Raw genomic sequence first — 23,593 nt, forward strand, 5'->3', positions numbered from 1 at the left:
TTGGGGCTGATGCTTCAATAGCAGCAAGGAGTGATGTGCTCAGCACTCCCTGAAGTAGTTCCCAGTTAGGTCGTTCCGTGTGCTTAGATCATTTTACCAGCTGTGGAAGTAGAAACCTGCTCTGTGAAACTAGACTGGCACCATTCAAACCAAGACGCTAGCAGGTTTTGCTGAGGTGCAAAAGCCAAGTCCTTTGTTGTGTGACTCGCTGGAAAAAAGGTTCCCCCAGCTGCCTCCTGGTGTCAGGGGCTCCATCGTAACAGGCCCTCAGCCATTCCCTTGTCACCTTCTTATCCGATAAATTGAGCTGAAAATAACAAGAATACTCTAGACTCACACTATTCAACATCCTTACTAGTCCCACCCGATGTCTAAAAGGCATGCCAAATTTAATACGTCCAAAACCATACACTCAACCTTCCTTTTCCAACCTGCACTTTCTCAGTTTTTTCCATCTCAAGTCAACGCCAACTCTTACTTTTCAGTTGTTCAGGCCCCAACCTTGAAATCGATTCTTGTTCTCACACCCCACATCCCATTGGCAGATCCCGCTGACTTCAGGAACACAGACAAAGCCCAGTGGTTTGTAAACATCACCATCGTTTTACACCACCCAAGGCTAAGTTGTTCCCTCTCCGCAGCCCACGTGTCTCCCTTTCACTCTTGCCCTCCATTTGCTAACTAGAACAATCTTTGAAAATCACTACTTGAAACCTTCCAATGGCTTCACATCTCAAAACCTCTGCCTGGCTTACAGGTTCCTGCAAGACCTGGCCCCTCAGTGACCTTTACTAACTCCTGTCCAGCCATACCAGATCCCTTTGCTGTTCCTCAAAATGTAGCCCTCTAGTCTGGATCACGTCACGCTCTTCCACTCAGATCTCCATGTCTGTCCTGATCTCTACTTAAATGTCAACTAGAAGAGATCTTCCTTGACCACATATTTAAAGTAGCACCACCTCCATCCACCTCTTTTTAATAGCACCTTTGACCCCTTACCTTGCTCTATTTTTCTTCTTAGTATGCATCACTACCAGAAATAATATGGATGTTTAGTTGCCCCCACCCCAACACTACCCCACCCCTAAAGAGTTTAAGTTCCATGAAAGTAGGAACTTTACTGTTGTTCACTGCTGCGGCCCTAACCCCTTACAATAATGGCTGGCACAGAGCAGAAATTAATATAAATTTGTTAAATGAACAGAGTGGTATAATGCTAAACATTCATTAGGCAGCTGTCTGAGAAAAAAGATGACATTCCAAAAGTAAGTGATAAGACAGGAGTAGAGACAAATGGTTTATTTAGTAACAAGAAGTAAAAAGGAATTCTTAATTCCTCTTCTCTCTTCTTATGGCTGAACTGAACTGTGATAGTCACATAGCAATACACACAGGAATCCTCTCACAGTCCTTGATCTTTTGCAGAAACACAAAGATGCTGGAGTCACAGGACTTGCAATTGTTTTCTAGACAGAAGTGCCGGGTGCTGTGCTTTCCGATGTATCAGTAGTCGGGACATTCTCTTTCTTGTCTTCAGGTTTCATGGCAGGAAACAGAAGCACTTCCTACAGAAAACACAACGCATTCTGAAGCTAAGGAACACTCTCTGTCTCCCATCTATTCACCCATTCCTTTCACCTCTGGTGGTTATTTTTACCACCGAAATCTGGAGACCTGCATTCTTTTATTTCAATTCAGTCCCTCTCAGATACAGAGGAGGGCAAAGAACAAATGCACAGCACTGCCTGGGGCACGACATCAAAGAAGGAATAAACACAGAGTCTTCAAATATGACTTCTTCATCTATAACCATGGGATAGCAACTGCTTTCACACATCACAGGCTGACTTAAGGTAAATGAGATAATGCGCGTAGAGGGCCTAGCACATTCCCTGGATCCTCAAGAAATGCTGAACAAGTAGAATTTCTTCTGCCTCAGGCAAAAACCCCTCAAATCCTGTGAGGTCAGATGCTCTGACCCTCCGCCTGTGGAGACATATGTAACTCCTCTGCCTGCCCTCCCTCCTAGCCCAAAGCCCTTTCTTTATGCTCCAGGCCCACCAGGCTGTGCCTCCAACACAGCGCACTCCTCCCTGGCTGCCATGTACCTTGATGTTATTGGAGTCCGTGAGAAACATGGCAACGCGGTCGATGCCCATGCCCCAGCCACCTGTGGGGGGCAGCCCGTACTCTAGGGCGGTGCAGAAGGTTTCATCTATGAACATGGCCTCATCATCCCCGGCAGCTTTGGCCTAGAAGAGGAGAGAAGCACACAACAATGTTCCAGGGTGTGCCCTCTGTGTCTGAGTGAGCGAGTTAAAATGTTCAGAGGGATTACCATTCCAGGGATGCTCTGGACACCCAGCACTTGCCAGGAATTGGTTTCCCAGTAACTCCAGGATGGAGTCTTTTCTTTCAAAGACCTGGAGGTCAGGACTGATGAACTCTACCTCAGAATACATGCAAATTTCTCTGCAAAATGAAAACACTTCCACTGCCTGGGGCTCTGGGAGTCCAGTGAAATTGATTTCCAGACTCTGATGACAGTCTTTTTCCCACGTACTGGGACTTCCCATCAGTGGCAGAGCTAGTGCAAGCTGCCTGTGGGCACTGTCTTCTTGTCCCCACGCCACTTCAATAAATGTACCATCTAAGAAAAATTGCTTAATACATCAAGACAAGTGCCACACTCCCCACGCCTAAGCTCTGTTTATGAAGAAATTCCAGGGCCAAAACTAGTCAAGTTTTCCATCTTGAAATGTGATTCCCTCCAGTGAAGCCTGTAACTCTCATCTTTCATTTCTGCTGAGGTCACCAAGAGTTGCACAAGACTCAGACCAGGGTTAAGGCTGCTGTTTTCTGGTGAGTGGGCACACACTCTCCTGCTTTACCTTGGCCTGTTCTTCAAAAAGCTGCCGCTGTCGCATGGGGTCATTCAGCTCAGTGTAGGCATTGCATATTTCCTTTTTCATGACAAATAGCTCAAAGCGTTCAGTCAGACCTTCTTTAGAGCGGTGCCTGGGGACAGGAGACCAAAGGGGAGGCTGAAGAGGCAGGTTCACTAAGAACATCTGGTTATGAACACAAGAATTCCTGAATTCTGGTTGACTCAAACGTGTTACTGATTGTGATCTGAAGCCTGCACGCATTCTTGGCACCCAATCATTTGGTTCAATAGTGAGGAGAGTTAAAGACAAGGAAGCTTTCATTACCTTCACAAGAGGCCTGTGTGGTAGACTGGTACAATGAACCATACCTACTGGATTCAGGCCCTTCTGTAGTCCCTGCCACTCTGACTCTGGGCTGCCCATAAGACTTGCTCTGGCCAATGGGACATTGGCAGAGGTGGCAGAAGCTTGATAGGTATTTGCACACCAGGGTTTATTCTTTTGGAATGCTTCCTCATGGAACCCAGCCACTCTGAAAGGAAGCCCTGGCTATGCTGCCAGAGAGCCCACATGAAGAGGCTCGGGAGGCCCAGATCCCGTGTGGAGGAGAAGCAAGATGCCCTGGCAGAGTTCCCAGTTGAAAAAAGCCACTTGAGTTACCCTAGCCAACACCACAGAGAGCAGAAAGACTACCCAATGAACCCACAACACACTGAGAAGTAATTGCTGTTTTATGCCACTAAGTTCTGAGGTTATTATGCAGCAATAGGGAAGGGAAACACCAGGCTTTATCTTACCATTTGGCCAGAGGGCTCATTATCTGCGGGTGATCACAGATGAATGTAGGATTGATGCACGTGACTTCCAAGAACTCTCCGACAAGCTTAAGGAAAAAGCAAAGTAGAGCTAGAGATCCCTTCTAAATGGCATTTTGATGGTCTCAGTCTTGGTGAAAGAGGACTCGGCTCCTACCTACACCTGATACCAGAGGGGTTTATCCTAAGCTTCTCAATGGTGGGTAAGGATTAACTGACGTAACCTACACAACTATTTGGCACAGAGCTTAGAACAGCAGGAATTCAAAACTTGTTCTTTCTCTGTTTTGAGCTGTCTTGTGAAGCTGCAGAAGTTCAGTCTCACAGTGGCATTTGCCTGCATGGGGAGCAGGGACATGAGCACTGGAGGAGGGGAGGCCTTTTACCTTATCAAGGAGCCTGGCTGTAGTCCGAGGTGGAGGACATTCAACAGCTTTTGCTACACAGATATCATCAAGAATTTTACGAGTTTCTGTAATACAAATGTACAAGTTAAGACAAAAGACATCACACTACCCCATTAAAAAGTATATAAGTAGAACAGCATGGGAAATTCTAGCCCTGACCTAACTAATTCAGAGCTGAACAGGAAGGAGGGCCCAACAGCAGAAGAGTGCATCACTTTACCTTCAGTTTCAAAGAGGTTAGTTTCTGGCAGCTTCATGTCCAGGGCTTTCTCAAGCTCTTCTACCATGCTGATTTTCCGGAAGGGTGGGGTAAAGTCAATCTCACATGCTTGGCCCTCTGGGCCATCTGGATGGTAGGTGACTTTGTAACTGCCTGTAATGTGCTTCACCATCCCTGGGAAAGAAATTTGCCATTTAAAGAGCACCAACAGGAAGTCCAATTAAAGCAGCACACCAGCCCTTCATACACGTGTGAAAGACAAAGGCAGCAGGAAGGGTCACCTGAAATCATCTTCTCCGTGATTTCCATGAGATCATGATAGTCTGCATAGGCCATGTAGAATTCACAGGTGGTGAATTCGGGATTGTGGGTCAGATCAATTCCTTCATTCCGGAACTGGCGTCCAATTTCATAAACCCGGTCAATGCCACCAACCACCAGCATCTAATAACAACACATGACCATGGACATGGCAGCTAATCTTGTCTGACTGGCTTGGGAAAGTTCCTGTCTACAAAAGCTGTAACTTGGCTTTCACAGCTCAAGGCCTGCTTTCAGGTCTCTACCCAAATGCTGCATGCGCTACTCTCTATAGGCCTTTGTGGACAGTCATCATTCAGTCTGGCTGCCCAGGATCACTGAAAACCCTTCCTTTGTCTGGAGTGTCCCCATCTTGTGAGTGTGAGCTTCTCTAAGAAAGAAGCCTCTTTTGGGATTAGGATGTTGGCATGTGACTCAAGTTCCTCATCAACCAGACACATCTGTGAGACTTCAGCATGGAAATAGGACGTGGGTAGTGCAGAGAACTCCTTCTGGTGAACAGAGTCAGAGATATCTAGCTTTTAGAGGTAGTAACCGCCAAGGTCCTAATGGCAATGACCTGTGCCTAGTGCCAGGATTATGAGCTGTGAACTGTTGAGTGGAAAAGTACTGGGTTCTCCACGGCAACAGCTCAGTGATATGATTCAGAATCATTCCTAGCTGTATGGTCTCCAAGCCTGATTCTCTGATCCTCCTGGAAATTGTGAGCTTCCTTATGTATTTGAACACATTTTTCTTTTGCGTAAATACTAGTTTTTACAGGTTCTGCTGGCAGCTAAGAATCCTGAATGACAGTTTTTGCCATTTCTTCTGCTAATTTGAAGATATCTCCATCTTCCAGACAGAGTTCAACTCTTTCTTCTACAAAAGACTAAAATCAGATTTAATCCAAGGAGGATTATAAATTTAAAAGTGCTATGGGAACCAGAGTAGGTCAGGAGGATCTGTGCACCTAGGAAGGACAATCCCTTTGCCTCTGGCCTGTACTGCTCTACTAATCTTGTAGAGAAATTCTTGAAATTTAACACACAAAAGCCTGACAAATTAGAATACTCTCCTGGTTGTTAAATCCTCACTGTTCCTCTTATTCCTGACTGCACTTGTCTAGCCAATGGTTTCCCAGCCTTCTGCTTCCCTAAAGACACAGGGCACCTTCTTACTGATTACCTTATGGTAGAGTTCTGGGGCAATTCGCATATATAAGTTCATGTCCAGCTCATTGTGGTAGGTGATAAAAGGCTTGGCCACAGCTCCCCCAGGGATGATGTTCATCATGGGAGTTTCAATCTAAAAGCAGAAAAATTTAGTCATCAGACAGAGGTCTTTAAATCAGAGGCCTTGGGGACAGCTCTTGCTTCACATGTGATGAGTGTCTCTGACTCTGCTGTAGTCCCTAAGTAAAAGTTGAGTTCAACAGTAATGTGCAGGTGCTTGACAAAAAACAGAGATGGCTTGATTTTCTAGAATAGTCTCTTTTTATTAATCCCAAAAACCATTAACGTAGTACTGTAACCTTTCATAAGCTGTAAGTGGGAGTTCAAATGGGTGCAGCCTTTATTGAGTTCAATTTGCAGTATTTTACTAAAAACGTAACTGTTTATATCCTTTGACTTATTCCACTTCTAGAAATCCATCCTACAGAAACACCTGCACAGGTGCACAGAGACGTTCACTGCAACATTATAGAAGAAAATCAGAAACTTCAATTGTTAATAGGGGAAATAAGTTACGCAGCATTAAAGAGGAATATACATGAATACACACACACACACACGCACGCATGCACAGGGCTCCAGAATATATCTGGGGAAGCAGGGAGAGAAAGCAGGTACATTACAATAAATAAGATGTGACTTCCTTTATGTTTAAAGCAAAAAATAAAAACCTTCCAGAACATTTACATGTGAAATGCACCTGCAACATGCACAGGTGTGTACGTATATATGCAGAATAAATGGCATGGAAAGATACATATTGAAATTCAAGTTTGGGGAGGGAAGTTAGTTGGAAAAACTGGGATTTTCAGTTTTGCTTCTGTTTATTTCTTTATTGTTTGAATTTATTTTACAGTAACATGGGCTCACCTTTCTCATACCATTACAAATATTAAATAGCTTCACTCTAAAAATTATCCTAAACAATTATTTTAAACAAATAAAATTAAAAAAAAAGATTTTAATGCTACAAAACAAGATGAGTCAATAATACATTGAATGTGGCATTTGTTAGCATGTGGATGGCCCTATGCTTTGTCCATTATCTTGGAAGTCAGTCCTACCTTCCTAATCAGGGCACTGAATAAACAAGGTGAAACAAAGACAAAGGCAAGAAAGGGGACTTTTCATTGAGCACGAAGGATACTGACACAGGATATGCCCTGGAGAAGGGAAGGGAAGTGAGCACAGCAAGGCAGCTCATTATGTCTGGTAAGAACTTTGAATCACCTCCAGAAATCCCAGCTCGTCCAAGAAACTTCTTATATATGTGATGATCTTAGAGCGGATGATAAATTTCTGCCTCACAAAGTCATTCAGGATCAAGTCCAAGTATCTCTGACGATATCGTGTTTCCTAAATCAGAAGTAACAGACAGAAATCACTGATGCGCCTGATTCAATGGATGATAAACCAGAGCGAGGAAGCACTGAGAACTTACCTTGTCTTTGAGGCCAAAGTGAAGATGAGGTAACATGTGCAAGCACGGAGACAGCAGTGTGATCTCATAGGGAATGATGCTCAGTTCGCCCTTTTTGGTTTTCCCAGGATTTCCCTGAACGCCAATTATGTCTCCCCGGCGCAGTTTGTTATTGATACGAATAAATTCTTCTTCTGACTTATAATTCCTGAGTGAAAAGAAAATACAAATCAATACACAATATCCCAAATTAAAAGTGACCACTGGTTTATGCTGGAACCCTCACTAAACTGTTAATAGCTAGTCAATGTGAGCCCAAGAAGAATCTAAGATTCAAGGTCAATTCTTAAAAAGTATTTTATTTTTAACTGCTACACAATCTGAGAGCAGTCATTACTCTCTAAGTGACCAGATGGCCTTTTTAGTCTCTTTTCAGCCTTACCAAACCATATGCCATTTCCTCTAACTTTAAATTTCAACAGAAAAAGAAAACCACATGGGCCTTTGTTCCCAATTGTGCTGTGCTGGGCCAACCTAGGAAGGCCTGTAACTGGGTATCTCGATATACCTGGAATTGGCCATGACTTGCAACTTGACCCCCTCTCCTCGAAGGTCATAGAAGATGAGCTTTCCCCCAGAAGCTCTTTTGGCATGGATCCTACCTAGAGAAAGAAAAGCAAGAGGGAGCTCAGTTAAGCTGGAAAAGCTATCTGAACCAAGCTCCTTTTAACGTTCAGAAAAACTAATCTCACATAAAAATGTAACAACATAAAACTAGGGCAACCAAACACCAAAGTTACTAAATAAAACAAAAGAGAGAATAAGGAGGATAACATCTCCCTGGAAAATGCAAACACTCAAGACACGCTCAGAACCAAAATTCCATTTCACAATGAGCTGAAAGACATTAAGAAAATGACACAGAATGTGAAAGAACACAAATCAGAATTAGAAAAACTAAGAAATGAGGTGAACTGTGAAAAAAGTGGAAATAAAGTAAAAAATCATCTCAGAAATGAAGCTTAAACTAGAAGGAAATAAAAGTGAATAAACACAACAAATGACACCTTAAGAAAAAGTGGAAAGGAGGATAAAATTTAAAAATCAAAGTATAAAGAAAGATAAAAAGGATTTGAGAGTGACAAATACTGAGAAGCAAAGATACGACATATAGAAAGTCCCAAAAGTAAACCTAAGCAATAAATGATACAAAAAATTATATTCAAGAAAAAATTCCTAAAGTAAAAGACTTCAAGATACATATTTAATGGGCACACTGTGTACCCAAGAATACTAATCCAGAATAACTAACATCAAGACATATTTTAGTAAAATCACTGGACTTTAAAGAAAAATATATTTTTTGGCCATTTAAGTATTGGCAGTTCTCTCTAGGTGGTGGGATTATGGGTAATTGTTTCTCTATGCCTCTTTGAACATTTCAACATTGTAAATTTTCTACAATTAATAGTCTTATTATTTTGGGGGAGTAGGGGTACAAATGAAAGACAGGATTTATTTTTTTCTTTTAAAATTAAGGAGAAAATCCTACAGAGATTAAACTCCAAAATAAGCTTTCCAGAAATATAGTCTAGTGTAAAGCAGTCTCAGGACACAGACTAGAATTTTTAGGAGCTCAAGGCCATGGCTCCCACTGATGAAGGGAAGTCTTCATAAAGAATACGAGCAAGTAGCAGCATCAGGCCAGGAGTCTCCCACAGAGAAAGCCCCTTTCTCTGTAGCATCACCATTGGAATGTGACCTCATGCCTCAGGGCTGCTTTAGTTTCTGAACAGACATACTGGCACCATCCCTAGTAAAGTAGCCTCAGACCCAGGCTAGTTGAGAGCAAGACCACCTCAGATCTTCCTTTGTGCAACTGGAGAGACCTGCCTCTGTGGGATCTCAGTAAACTTCCAGGGAGTCTTCCTACCTGCCACCTTTAAGGTGATGTCAGTCAGGTGGTCCCCAGGCTGCAGGTGACTGTATTCTTGGATGAAGTGAGTGAGTGAGATGTCTACGTGGAATTTGTGTGGGTATGGGTCTTCCCCATTAACCTTCATTTGTTGGACTGCTTGGCTACGGATCTTGTAGTATTGCTGTTAGAAAAAAAAAAAGTTTTTGAGAAGTTGAACTTGATCAGACCAGTGATCCACCTAGCAGGGCACTGTGTTTTGCCTTAGAGGGGCCCCCAAACACTAAGGTTTCTTTAACCAAGCCCTCTGCACCCTTGAAATCACAGGATTGTATATGGAATAAGATTTGCACTTAAAAAATATGCAGGGTGGCCAGATCCATAGCTGGAAGTGAAGGCCAGAATTCCAAAATGCAAGCTTCAACAAAAAGAAAAATCAGACTTCTTCCTAAAATAGTAAGTTTAATTGGTAGAGGTGGCTCTGGCTACTACTTTTTGGACGCATCTGCATGGTGAGTCACTTATCTTTCTACTTTCCTACCCCTGGCCATGCACCAGACTTTTCTCCAGGACAGGCCCATAGGCATGGGGGGTGTGAAAAGGGAATATTCCATAGCAGGGGTCAGCAAACATTTTCTGATGCAACTACTCAACTCTACCATGTGAAAGCAGCCTTAGACATATATAAACAAACGGGCATGGCTGTGTTTCAATACAATTTTATTTATAAAACCAGAGAGGGGGGATGGGACGTGGTGGTGGATTTGGCCTGTGGGCCATAGTTTGCCAATCTCTGGTATAAAGTAAACCCTAGCCCCTCTTTAGGGAGATGTTTTCTCTGGGGCTGCTACAAGGCCGAGCTACCTCCAAGGAAGATTAATCAGTCACCCGGAAGTGCTGGATTCTCCCAAATGTCTGCAAATATTAAGAAAAATGCACAGGGCCTGTGCCTTTACCCCGATGGAGTGGTGGGGGGCCATCTCAATTTGTAGTGACCCAGGGCCCGATGCCTGTTCCAGCTCCTATTTATCTCCTTAGTCACTGTCCCTCCTACCGACTGGTCCCAAGGAATTTGCCATAAGCCTCATCCAAAGCTTCCCTGTGCCCAGTCAGGGCAGTGGTACAGAGGACTCACATTAGGGTCTAGGCTCTCCTCGTCCGTACCCACACCATTGTCAGCAGTGTGGCTGGTGGCAGCAGCAGTGGCCTGGCTTAGCTGTTTCTCACTGAGCTCCTTCTGCTTGGCCTCCTTCTCTGCTATTTTCTTCTCAGCTTTCAGGCGTCTCTTTAGCTCACTGTTGGGAAGATAAACATGTTCAATGTGACAGGTGCCTGAAGAGTCCTCTATGTTCTGCCCCACAGCCACTTATCAAATATGAACAGCCTGAGGGAAATGCTCTTGCCCAGTTCTATGCCCCCAGTTAGTCTCTTAGTCACTAAACTCTATAGTATAAGAGACAGGGGAAAGGTAAGATTAGAATAATCTTTCTCAGTCTCTTTTTTCCAGTCTGAGGTCCTCGGCATTAGATCCCAACTAAAAATCAAGATACAACAGGACAAAGAAAACCTTACATGTTAGTTGATACACAGAATAGGAAAAAGGGTTTCCAGAAAATCAGCAAGATAGGCTTTTCTCAAGCTAATTAGGCTCATGACCCCCCTTGAGGTCAGGGACTGAATCTTAGTTGTCTGGTATCCTCTGCAGAATACGAAGTTCCTAGAACATCAGATCTGATGTGTGATAAGGCAAAATCTCTAGCAGCTCTGCCTGTCACTTCCCTCCTCTTCGGTTGTGGGTTAGTGTGGGGTGGGGTGAGGGAGATGTGGCTCTTCAGAGTCCGAGAAGACACTCCACTGACAAGCTCTGAGCATCGATCAACGCATTGGCAATGGCCCTCAGCATTGCCTCACTCTCCCCAGTGGAGCCTTATTTTGTCAACAAATGGGGTAGAAAAGCGTACAAAACAGCACAGCGTAGGGGATGATATACCACCTTAAGAGTTAGCCTGCCTGGAGCTAAATTCCAGCACACCTCCCTACCCATTATGTGACCTTGGGCAAGTGACTTAATTTCTCCCTCTCGGTAAAATAATAAGCACTCCCCTCCCCAAATGTTCCTGTGAAGATTGAGATGATAAGCATGTAAATGTGAGCTATTCTAGAGATCCTTCACTATCTGAACCCTTCACTCTCTGCCTCCAAGACAGAAACCTTACAGATTTGGATAAATTTCTGGTCAAATCTCTCACAATGCAAACTCTTGATTCTTGTCTTGTCACTGAGACTCAAACACTGAAGCAATTTGTACAACTTAAGTTTAAATAATTTGAAATCTTGCTATCTGAACCCAGAAGCCAAAGAGACTTGGGTAGAGAACAATAGATAGCCTCATTTTTCAAACAGAATTGATCATTCTTTCAAACCACCAATGAAACATGGCAAATGATCCTTAGTCAGGTTTGCATATTGTCTGGCTTCAGGGCACATTCTTAATTATCTATGAAATTAGAATAATTCAATTAAAAAAACTTAATTGGAGATTTGAAATGATCATCTTTTAAGAAAGAAAACTGACTCCAAGGACCTCAAAGTAGGGGGTCTCTGTCTGCATATAACCTGTTTTGTAGCTGTTGTGAAGCCACCTTTCCAGAATAGTGTGCTAGGCCTACTGTGCTGTAATTCAGTCAGCGGGCATCTAAGGTTCTTCCCAGTGTTAACATAATAAACCTGTTTTCCATTCAACTAGATATTGCTCTTTAAATCAAATCAACCATAAGAATAATTCAAAAAAGGTACCAGGGGTAAGAACTAGAAACCAAATTAATCTCAGGGATAAAAAAATTCCAGAAAGACAGGGAAGGGAAAATAGAAAATAACTTGCATTAATTATTTCATAATTTATTCATAGAGGGTTTTGTTTTCAGCACTGTTCTAGAATAAGACCCAAAAGTCATCTCAAGGATCTATGGGGTGAGAATTTGAATTTATTAATTAGAAAATGAGAAGGGACTATTGGTTTTGGTAGGTAGCAGGGCTGTTTCCTTAGCAACGAGTCCAAAGACTTAGCCAGAGGCTTAACAGAAAAGAAACTAAGCAAGGGAAGGATTTTTGCTCCCAGAGCAATAAAGAAGGTAATAAGCACCAACCTTCTTTTATCAGAAAGTGGCTTGTCCTTGTGAATCGCTGTGAAAGGAGCAAGTTGACGCAGGCGCAGCTCCCTCTGCCCCCACTGTGCCCAGGAGGTTTGGTGCAGGGACCCCCTAACAAGCCTTATAGCAGCTTGCGTCAACATGGCAGAACACCCTGGAACTACCGATTACCACCACCTACCAGGAAACACAGAGATGTGGTGTCAGATGGACAGATAGTACACATACTCCCAACCAGCACTCCTACTCTTATGGTTTGGGTGCGGGAGAGGGGGAGGTCACAAAACCTTTCAGCGTCCCATTTTACATAGGACCCTCTCAACTGACAGCAGTCCTCAAACACTCACTGAGCTGTAACTGTAACTTACAATGTTCTCAGTCCTGGCTATGGTAAAAAGGTGCATATCCAGGGTCAGAAGTTAACAGCAAGTCAATCTATGGTTCATAGGTAGAAATGATCACAATATTCTAGAAAATGGGAGACAGGGCATGAGGCAGCGAATCTGAAGCCTCTTATATGTGGTTTCTCTCTTGGAGATGAAATATCTGGCCAAAGAAGGCAAATGGGAAGCATGTAAAATGTCACTATCAACAGCAAATTCTAGATGAAGCTAAAAACAAACCACACAAAAGCAACCGAGTCAAGGACAAGACTTGTTTGGGGTTCTAGGAACAAGGAGGAAAGAATTTCAGAAAGAGTCTTAGGCTACATTACAATTATACATTAACACTGGAAGGCAACAATGACAGGGACCATGTTCTTTACTGCATTAAAATAAATTTGGCCTTTCATTTGCGAGTGAGTTGCCTGGCAGGCAGCCCATCTGTTTTTAAAGTTGGAGAGAATAACTGGCATAAGATGGTGCTCACTAAAGATTCAGACCAAGGAAGTTCCAAGAACAATTAAGAAATAGAAGGAAATAGTAACCATAAAAAATTATTTTAGTCTATATAGTTACTAGAGAAATGAACATCAACAGCAGATTCTCATACACATGAGGAGCTATGGTGCAGTCAGTATAGAGTATGAATTGTGGAATTATAGACTGGATTTTAGATATCTACTCCCGAGCTTTGGATCAGTGATGGACCAAACTTTAGGCATACACATTTCAGCAATGCATTTAATCACCAGAGTCTCAGTCTATTAAATTGAAAAACGGACATTAACACTTCCCTTGTGAGGTTATTATCGAGATTAGACAAAATCCGTATAGTTTTAGCATAGGGCCCAACACAAAAAAGCTGCTTTAAAAAGTGGTTGCTGTAATTAATCTAAGAAAAATCAGCAGAAAGGAATTGGTCAGTTTCCTCAATTTACCCTAAAATCATACCCTCAACTGGAGACTCTGCATAGGAGGCATATGTGGTTTACAACCCTAACACTCAATCACTGATGTAGCAGATCAAAGTTCAATCTTCCCAAAGGTGTAAGTCCAACGCCAGGTTCCAAACTTGTATAGAGATCCATGAGACATTCTCTGAAGAACAATGTATTAGGGTGCTATCAAACCATAAATTTAGATATTTCCTTTCCCATTTTCCTAAAATATGAAGCATAAACTCAGACACACAAAAGGAAACATCAATTTTTATTAGCTAAGTGCAATTCCATCAGGATTCCAGAAGAACTGAGTGAGCCCTAATGCACTAAAGCAGCCATTACATGCAATAAACTAACTTCTCTCCTATGCCTCTGGAACGGTATTACATTTATGTCCTATCCTTGGAAGTACTGAGGAAACAGTCGCTCAAATCACTGCCTATATTCTATGACGAACTGCGGTGACAAGGAGTGTAATACTTAAAGAATATAAGATACAGTTAGCGAAAGGGCGGCTAATTTTGATTTTATATTTACCTTCATACTCCAAGGATTTGGGGTTATCAAGGAAAGATACATCCAGCAGTGCTAAGTGCAGCCTGGTGTACCCAGCTGAGTAAGACAGTCCCTACTGCTAGACAATGGTGACTGGACTCCATACTCACAAGTCCTTCGACTAACCCATATGAATAAGTGCAAGGCACAGTTTTAGAACGGACCCCTCTAGTACAAAAGGGTCAGAAAGGCCTTGATGAGGCCAAGGGAAATGTGAAGGTCTTTCTGAAAAGCTAGGGTATTTAACTTTTCTCCAACTTCTTTACCTGGGCGTGGCTCAATAATAAAGCATTTCTCGGAGGAAAGGAGTAAATTTCCCTTTTCTCTGTCACCGCCCAGTTCTCCGCATTCTCTTACTCCAAGAGTACTACAGGGAGGAAGGACTCAGCCGGCGCGGGTGCACCCGGGCATCCTGGGAAGTAGTTTCAGGGCGTAGCGGCTACGTCCCAGCGTGTCCGTACCCACGAGAACCAGCAGGAAGGTCCCAGGCACAGCCGCCTTGGCCAGAGCCTCGAAGCGCTTCCTAGTCCAGTCTCTCCGACAGCAAAGGTTTTAATGATCCGCAGCGACACTTACTTTTTGCTCAGTTTCGGCTCGCCGCCGTCTACTTTAACTTCAGCCGCCTGCACTGCTGCCATCTTCCCAGAGGGCTGGACCTAAAGAGGATAAGGGTCGCAAAGCTATTTCCGGGTCACGCTCTGAAGCCCCGCCTCTTCCTGGGGGCGGGCACTTTTCGCGCGCAGTTGCCGCGCAGGCGCAGTGTGGGGATTCGCGGCCGCGGCGTCTGAAGCGTTCCCTCCGTCAGTGGGGTCGGTGCTCCAGACGCTCGTTAGGGGGCAGCTTTTCTGGTGCCCGGCGTCAGCTATGGCGGAGGCGATGGATTTGGGCAAAGACCCCAATGGGCCCACCCATTCGTCGACTCTGTTCGTGAGGGAGGATGGCAGCTCCATGTCTTTCTACGTACGACCCAGCCCAGCGAAGCGCCGGCTCTCGACGCTCATTCTGCACGGCGGTGGCACCCTGTGCCGGGTGCAGGAGCCCGGCGCGGTGCTGCTGGCCCAGCCCGGGGAGGCGGCGGCCGAGGCCTCGGGCGACTTCATCTCTACGCAGTACATCCTAGACTGCGTGGAGCGCAATGAGAAGCTCGACTTGGAGGCCTACCGGTTGGGCCCAGCTCCGTCGGCCGACCAGGCCCCAGCGTCGAAGCCCGGGGCTCAGGCCGGGGCCGCCGCCGTCGCGGAGCCCGAGCCGCAGCCGCACACGGGGCGTATGGTCTTCACGGACGCGGACGACGTGGCCATCTTGACCTACGTGAAGGAACATGCCCGCTCGCCCAGCTCCGTCACGGGCAACGCCTTATGGAAAGCGATGGAGAAGAGCTCGCTCACCCAGCACTCGTGGCAGTCCCTGAAGGACCGCTACCTCAAGCGCCTGCGGGGCCAGGAGCATAAGTATCTGTTGGGGGAGGCCCCAGTGAGCCCCTCCTCCCAGAAACTCAAGCGGAAAGCTGAGCAAGACCCTGAGGCTGCTGATAGCGGGGGTGAGGCCTGCGGCTGCGAGCGCGCGGGCCCCCGGCTGTCGCCTGTGCTGGGGCGGGGGCGGGGATCTCCCTACCTTCCGGCGTCCATGTTGGCGTCTTTGGTAACATCGCCCAGGCCCCCCCCCCCCTTGATATCGGGGTAAGATTGTACCGTTTTCTAATCTCTTTAATTCACTTTTCCAATAATTAACGTGATCCGATATTCAAAAGGTACAAAAAATATGGAAAATTCTCCCGTTTCCTGCCCACCAGCTACGCAGTTTTCCCCCCCATAGGCAACGGGAAACCAGCCTCTTTGGTATCTTTTCAGAGATATTTCACAGACTCGTTTTAAAAAATATTTTTCCTGTATTCGGGTAGATTGAATATAGGCCGTTTTAAAGCTATGTCGGCCTAAGATGTTTTAATATCTTAGGTTAAATGAATGCATACTCACATAAGAAAGTTCTCAACAATTGGAAGTCACTTCTGCTTTCGCTCAGGTAAAGTGAGTTTTTAAAGCAGTTGACTGTTGGGATTCAGGTGTGATAGAACTGTGCAAAGCTGTTAAGGTGCTTCGCTTCTGATAGAACGGATATTGACAGCTTAAACGGACAGACTCTTGTTTAATGAGGCCTATTTCTTTCCCACTTTCCTTCTCTCGCATGTGGCTGCTCTGCATAACAGTTGAAGTCTGGGGAGGTAAACTCTATTTTCTCCTGTTCAGTATGCTTAATAGGAGTTTTGGTAAAGTGACATTTGAGATTGATTCATTGAACAGATATTTGAGTGCTAGACACCTATCCTGCTGGCATATAACAATAAATATAAATTTCTGTGGCCATGGAGCTAAACACGCCAGCTAGGCAGTGGTAAGTGCTATACAGAAAAATAATTCAGGGTTGGGACTGAGGAGGAGGTTGTTTTCTGCTGGGTAAGAAGCGAAAGTTACTATTACAAGCTGAAAACATGAGTAGAGAGAAAAGGAAATGAAAGATGTAGCCAGGTGATTATCTGAGGGAGTGTTCCAGGCTGAGGGAATACTAAGTGCAAAGGTCCTGAGGTGGGAGTTTGGCTGATGTGTTCTTGTAGCAACAGATCAGTGTGGCTGGAATGGAGTAAGCAAGAGGGAGAGTTCTAGGAGAGAGGACAGGGCTATGTGTACAGGTGAAGGAGATCATGTAGGGACTTGATTTTAAGTCAGCGGTGTGGAGATGGCTGGTGGACCAGTTGGAACTTGGGACAAGATTAATCTGGATTCACCCTATCAGTGTTTTGATGGTCACATATTTAAATGTAAAAATTAAAATCCTAAAGTGATCAGGAGAAAATGTGGATAAATGTCCTTTATAATAGTAGTGTGTTGATAGTCCTGAAACCAGGAAAACTAAGAAAACGTATTTGATTACTTAAAATTGAAAGCTACTCTTGATAAAGCCAGAGGACAAACTGGAAAATATTTCCAATACATTGCAACAGAGTTAATTTCCTTAATGTCCAAAGAGCTTGCGGAAGTTAGTAAGTAAAAGAAAAACTACTAGAAAGATGACTAAAAGAAATGGAACAGGAAATTTCCAGAAAAGGAAGTCAATAAATGACTAATAAGCAAGTAGAGAAATACTGTTATTAAGTAAAAATAAATTAGATCCTGAGCAGAGGACCAATACAAGCCATGCCTGGACTTCTGAACCCATGGAAATAAATGTGTGTGGTGGTACTTTTTCAGAAAAGTAATCAGAGCAAGGGAATACCATATTTTATCCGTCAGATTGGCAAAAATTGACAGAATGGGTAACGACCTGAGTTAATGAGGTATAGAAAACGAGTACACTCCTACATTATTAATAGAAGGAAATTGGTAAAATTTTTTGAAGGGAATTTTGATACCATCTGACAACATTTAAAATGTGTGTTTTCTTAAACATGGTACTACTGCTCCTAAGAATTTACCTTACAGATATGCTCAGGATGTAAAAGAGTACATAATGAAAAGTAAGTCTCCCTGCTCCCCACCCCCTCCCCTGCCTCCATCCCCAGAGACACCCACTGATTGTATCATCCCCAGTCCATGTCCTTTTGCTCATAGTAACACTAGCACACTAGATATCAGTTAGTTCTGCAGTTTGCTTTCTTTTTTTAACTTAATAGATCTTGAAGGTTTTGTGTGTACATTATTTGCCTCGTTTTTTTCTTGTTCATTGCATTGTGTTTTATTTTGTGAGCCATAATTTGTTTCTACTTTATATTATAGAAAATTTTAAACATTTACAGAAGTAGAAAAAATAGTATAGTAAACTATACTGCAAGTACTCATCACCCAACTTCACCTGATTATAGTTCATGACCAAGTTTTTCGTCTGTACCTTTCATCCTGACTTCTGGGATTATTTTGAAGCCAGTGCCAGGAATCATCCCATTTTATCTATTTCAGCTTGTATTACTAAAAGATAAGGCTTCTTTTTAAAAATTTATGTAAGATAAAATTGACTTATTTTGATATACAATTACGTATTTAAAATTAAAAAATTTTTATTATAAAACATACATTGCATAAAATTTACCATTTGAGTCATTTTTTTAAGTGTTCAGTTCAGTAGCATTAAGTACATTCACATGTGATGCTGTTGTTACCACCATCCACATCTGGAACATTTTCATCTTCCAGAGCTGAAACTCGTACCCATTAAACACCAACCCCCATTCTTCCCTTCCCCAGCCCCTGGCAACCACCATTCTGCTCTCTGTCTTTTGAATTTGATCTTTAGATACCTCATGTGAGTGGAATCATACACTGTTTATCCTTTTGTACCTGGCTTTCTTTACTTAATGTCAAGGCTAATCCATGTTATAGCACGTGTGAGAATTTCATTTCTTTTTCAGGTGGGAAAATATTCTACTTTATTACCACATTTTGTTTATCCATTCATCCATTGGTGGACACTTAGGTTGTTTCCACATCTTGGCTGTTGTGAATAATGCTGCTATGGTATGGGTGTATAATATCTGTTTGAGACCCTGCTTTCATTTTTGGGGAGTAGACTCAAGTGGAATTGCTGTATCATTTGGTAATTATATGTTTAATAATTTGAGGGGCTGCCATACAGTTTTCCAGTTACGGGTTTTAACACGTGTATAGATTTGTGTAACTGTCACCAAAATCAGGATTAAGAATAGTTCCATCACAAAAAAGTCCCTCGTGTTGCCCTTTAGTAGTCAGTTTATGTTAAGTGGAAAAGAGCAGAGTTAAATTCTCAGAGAACAAAGAGTAAAAGGGAAGCAGGAGGATGTTTAGCCTTCGAATGCCCTCCTTTCTGTACACGGTATGTGGTAGATTGTGATAGACACCTCCTCCCCACCCACATCTGTCTTCAGCTAGGAGAGCTACCTTACCCAAGGCCCTGTCATCTTAAGCTAGCATCCAGTGACTGATCTATGCAACATTACAACATCTTGACTCCCTTGCCCCAACTAGGTCAACTCTGAAGAGCCTTCTTAGCTTCAGGCTTCTCTATGGTTTCATTTGAGACCTTGTTGGAACTCTTTCACAGCTCAACTTCTCTGCCCACTCCTGCTTTCTTCTCTTCAGCAGGTGTTTCTCCAGGAAGACTTCCTAATCAGCACCTTACATGTTGATCTCCATCTCAGGATCTGCTTTCCAGAGAACCCAATTTATAGCACAGTTTTGTTAATTTGCAAAATCTATAAGTAAAAATCAAAAAATTAATTAGCTTGGAATATTTTTATTTTACATATTAGAACTTAGGAAAATATCACCATTTTTATAGTACAACTTTTCAGAAGTGAGAGTAGAAATTATTCAACATGTGTGTCTTATGTTTTTCTTACCCTTCTGCTCAGAATCAGTTGTCTTCTAATTCTAATAGAAAAAAAGTGGGCTCACTTCTGGCCCAGAGCTCATAAAGTGTTTACTGTATTTCTGGTTTCTGTAAGAGGTTAATTCAAATCTGGTGCTGTTCTCTTTAATAGAACCACAGAATAAGCGAACTCCAGACTTGCCTGAAGAAGAATTTGTAAAAGAAGAGATCAAGGAGAATGAAGAAGCAGTCAAAAAGATGCTTGTAGAAGCTACCCGGGAGTTTGAGGAGATTGTGGTATGTTAACTAGATTTAACTCATATTTTTCCCCTACATCCATTCTCCTCTTTGAAATTGCTCATCCCATTTGAGGCTCAGAAAGGTACAAGAGAAGTTCACGATGAAAGAAAACAATGGAAAGTGGGACTGATCTAGGTTTCAGGCATGTAGCTTTTAGTTTTTGGAGGACAATTTAAGGAGGGGAAGAGGGAGAAAGATTGGGGAGAATTATTTTTAAACAGTATAAAGGATCTCATTTTGAATAGTTTGATCTCAGTGTAAGTTTTTTTAAGTTAAGATGACAGATTTTAAATTTGTTTTTAAAATTGTTTTTGTGCTTTTCAGGTAAAAATACGTAATTTCTTAAAGAGTTTAATTTTTTTTTTATAAAGCAGTTTTAGCTTTTTTTGTGTACTTGAAGCTTTTTTAGACTTTTTTAGCTCTTCCATATTTAGTTAGCTTCTAATACTTTTTCGAACCCCACATTTAATCATAGAGAAAGGCAATCATAAAATAATGAGTAGTAAATCTGAATTATACTTGCATATTTCTCTAAGAAAAAAGATCCATTAACTTTTCTTACTAACACCAAGGAAAATGGTTAGGCCCAGTCTAAAATAGGAAAATAATTTAAAGTTCATTTAATTGAAAGTTGGTTCATTTTCCAAAAACTTTCAAGTACTCTCAACAACCCTCAAATATGGCTTACATAGGTCTCTTCTCACATACCTGCTTTGTAATGTGCCTAAATATAGTACAGCATGGAGGCCTTAATGTAGTCATACAGCAGTGTTTTTTGAGTACTTCTTATTTGAAGGCATTGGTCTGCACTGAAGATGTGGTGATGAGCAAAACAAATATAGTTCCTGCCCTTATGGAGCTTATAATCTGAGAGTGAAGTCAAATTTTTAACAAATAATCTAATGCGTAGATATGTACACAGATGTATGCATATACATATATTTTTCATATTTAGTGTAGCTTATATTCTGTTGAAATACCATAGTTAATCACGCATGCACATATATACATTCATATGCACACACAGGCACATATAAACTCCATACACATTCTCCCCCTTACCCTCACGCACATATCTTTATATACACATAAATCCACATATGCGCACACATCCAACATGAGTAAATATAAGAAGAAACATAGCACATTAGAGGAACTGAAGGATGTCTAGAGTCATTGGGGTGAAAAGAGCAAGGAGGTGGTAGTTGGGAGAGACCACATATTGTAAGAGTAAGTGTTCGTGATTGGTAATTAGGAACTGGTCGTGTTTATCACTTTCTCTAGGTGGACGAGAGCCCTGATTTTGAAATACACATAACAATGTGTGATGACGATCCACCTACACCTGAGGAAGACTCAGAAACACAGCCTGATGAGGAGGAGGAAGAAGAGAAAGTTTCTGCACCAGAGGTGGGAGCTGCCATTAAGATCATCCGGCAGTTAATGGAAAAGTTTAACTTGGATCTGTCAACAGTTACACAGGCCTTCCTAAAAAATAGTGGTGAGCTGGAGGCTACTTCCTCCTTTTTAGAGTCTGGTCAAAGGGCTGATGGGTATCCCATTTGGTCCCGACAGGATGACTTAGATTTGCAAAAAGATGATGAGAGTACCCGAGATGCATTGGTCAAAAAATTTGGTGCTCAGAATGTAGCTCGGAGGATTGAATTTCGCAAGAAATAATTGGCACAAGATAATGAGAAAAGAAAAAATGTGTGGCAGGTAAGGCATTCAAAAAAAAATTTGTGACCATTGAACTTCAGAGATTCTTACGTTGGAAATGACCTTATCTTTCGACCAATGCTGCTGTTGCTCTGTGAGTCCTAGATTTTGTAGCTAAGCAGAGTTGTGTAGGAGGATAAAAATAAAAGAAAGTGGATATATTTAGAGCTGTCCCTGGCAGTTATCAGTGTGTTTATGAAAGGAAAATTGAAACCAGAGAGAGATTGGTCTACATAGTAGTAATCCTTTTTTGGAATGGAATCCTTGCTATATTGGTGACAGGAGTGACAAAATCAAAGGAGGAAAATTAGATGGGTCTTTTTAGGCAGCATGAATAAAGAGCCTCCTATCCTTTGGCAGAAGCTCCTCTGGATTGTGATAGATTCCAAATTAAGAATCTAGAAATGTGGAAAGATTTAATTACAGTGCCCTGAACATTGACTGTCCCAAACCCTTGTATCCTCCAGTGAGCTCTGATTTCTAGACTGCTTTGAAAACTCCATATTCCTTTTGCCAACTTGATATTTGGGGACCCTGTTCTTGGCTCTTCTTTTCTTCGAGTCTGGGTTGGTTAAGTCTCTAGCATGTGTTTCTTTACCTACCGTCCAGTTGTGTTTAAAACACACACAAAACTATAGAGAGTCTTGAGAAAAGTATGCGTGGGTACTTAGTAATGTGTTTTTATTTATTGAGGATAGTTTTGTGCTAAAGACTATTAGATTTAAAAATTAGAGGATTAATTCTTCTTTGTTGTGTTGCTTTCATTATTGAAAATAAATAGAACTTTGTATTTGAGTCTCCAATAAGTGTTTTCTTTGATTGTATTCACAGAACCTTTTTAGTTATAAAAACCATAAAGGAACTAACATTTTTGGCTCTTAGTAATTAGAACTAATAAGGGGTTCCACTTTAGAGCTAGTAGGCCACTAGAAAGAATCTGTTTCTTCTGGATGGAGCAAAGAGATCTGTGCCAAGGACTGAAAGATGGCATAACAAGGTGACCTGCTGAGAGCCAAAGGGGAGAGAAGCCAATAAGGAACCATCAGGTGTGTAACAGAAGGTGTCATTGCCCTTCCGAGATCCCGAGTGCTCACCGTTCCAGCACATGCCCTCAACAGGAGTCCTGTGGTAAGCATCTGCTTGAGGTTCTGTCTCTGCTCGATGTGCTCTGGAGTTAATGCCTCTGAGAGCGGCTTTCAGCTAATGGTGAATGGGAATCAGGATGCAAACCCAGTTGCTTTGCTGACCAGAGAAATGACAGCTGAATATTTTAGTAACCCCTTGAGTCAGACAGTGGTTTCCATACCATCTTTTAGAGGCTGCCACTAGAAGAAAGCATGTGGTATTCATATGCACATGCCCAGAATGGTATGAATGTACCTGCACAGGCCTCTTTCTCTTATTTCACATCCCTCCTTTCATACTAGTGCATCCTGGAATCATCAGTTACACTCAGATTCTTTCCTAAGAGTCTGCTTCTGGGGGAACCCAGCCTAAATCAAAGCACTTAACCTTTCCCTCCTCCTTAGCGCATTGGAAGGATACAACACACTCTTGGTAATAACTGTAGCTCACTACAGTAGTGAGTCATTTAAATGGGGATTGGGAGGGATTGGGTGGTGGGGTGGTGGGTATTTAATTAAAATGTGTTCTCTATTGTGATGTGACTCCAGGGTGGTTGAAGATCATTGCTTTAGGTAGGAAACAGAAATGTCATCTAGCGTGTCTGTACCTCAGTAAAGTCACCACAGCCTATTGATTTTACAGAGTGAGAAATTCCAGTTTTGTCAGTCATATGCAAAAGGGTCTGATTTATTATACCCAGACTCCCAGAAGACATGTTTAAACCAAAACATGTAACAACCTACAGTGTTCATTATAAACCAGTAATTTTCAAATACCTGGTTTTGTAATTTCTCTGGTCATTTCATCTCTTGGGTTGGGAGGTATATGTGGGAAAACAAATTTTCAGAAGTATTTTTGGCAGCACAAATCTAAGCGGGGGAAATGAA

At 42.5% G+C, this 23,593-nt stretch overlaps 2 protein-coding genes across 3 annotated transcripts; one reads left to right on the plus strand and one right to left on the minus strand.

Annotated features, from left to right (window-relative positions):
* Positions 1 to 1,284: 1,284 nt before the first annotated feature.
* Positions 1,285 to 14,958, minus strand: KARS1 (lysyl-tRNA synthetase 1). Of its 2 annotated transcripts, XM_014566665.2 has the most exons (15): positions 14,805 to 14,929; positions 12,347 to 12,526; positions 10,336 to 10,495; positions 9,219 to 9,384; positions 7,854 to 7,947; positions 7,307 to 7,493; positions 7,096 to 7,221; positions 5,819 to 5,938; positions 4,612 to 4,774; positions 4,331 to 4,504; positions 4,090 to 4,175; positions 3,686 to 3,771; positions 2,892 to 3,018; positions 2,109 to 2,252; positions 1,285 to 1,565 (listed from the first exon to the last, which is right to left on the minus strand). In XM_014566665.2, the coding sequence occupies exons 2-15, from the start codon at positions 12,490 to 12,492 to the stop codon at positions 1,467 to 1,469; spliced, it is 1,878 nt and encodes a 625-aa protein (XP_014422151.1). In that variant the 5' UTR covers positions 12,493 to 12,526; positions 14,805 to 14,929; the 3' UTR covers positions 1,285 to 1,466. The 2 variants fall into 2 exon arrangements, with proteins under 2 accessions (XP_014422151.1, XP_032342673.1); XM_032486782.1 differs by lacking the exon at positions 12,347 to 12,526 and having other exon boundaries at positions 14,805 to 14,958.
* A 20-nt stretch (positions 14,959 to 14,978) lies between these two features.
* On the plus strand, positions 14,979 to 22,384 carry TERF2IP (TERF2 interacting protein). Its single transcript, XM_006193467.3, has 3 exons — positions 14,979 to 15,768; positions 19,735 to 19,859; positions 21,147 to 22,384. The coding sequence occupies exons 1-3, from the start codon at positions 15,093 to 15,095 to the stop codon at positions 21,540 to 21,542; spliced, it is 1,197 nt and encodes a 398-aa protein (XP_006193529.2). The 5' UTR covers positions 14,979 to 15,092; the 3' UTR covers positions 21,543 to 22,384.
* The last annotated feature ends 1,209 nt before the right edge of the window (positions 22,385 to 23,593 follow it).

This window comes from Camelus ferus, chromosome 9 (genome assembly GCF_009834535.1).
Source record: "Camelus ferus isolate YT-003-E chromosome 9, BCGSAC_Cfer_1.0, whole genome shotgun sequence".
Classification (NCBI taxonomy): Eukaryota; Metazoa; Chordata; class Mammalia; order Artiodactyla; family Camelidae; genus Camelus; species Camelus ferus.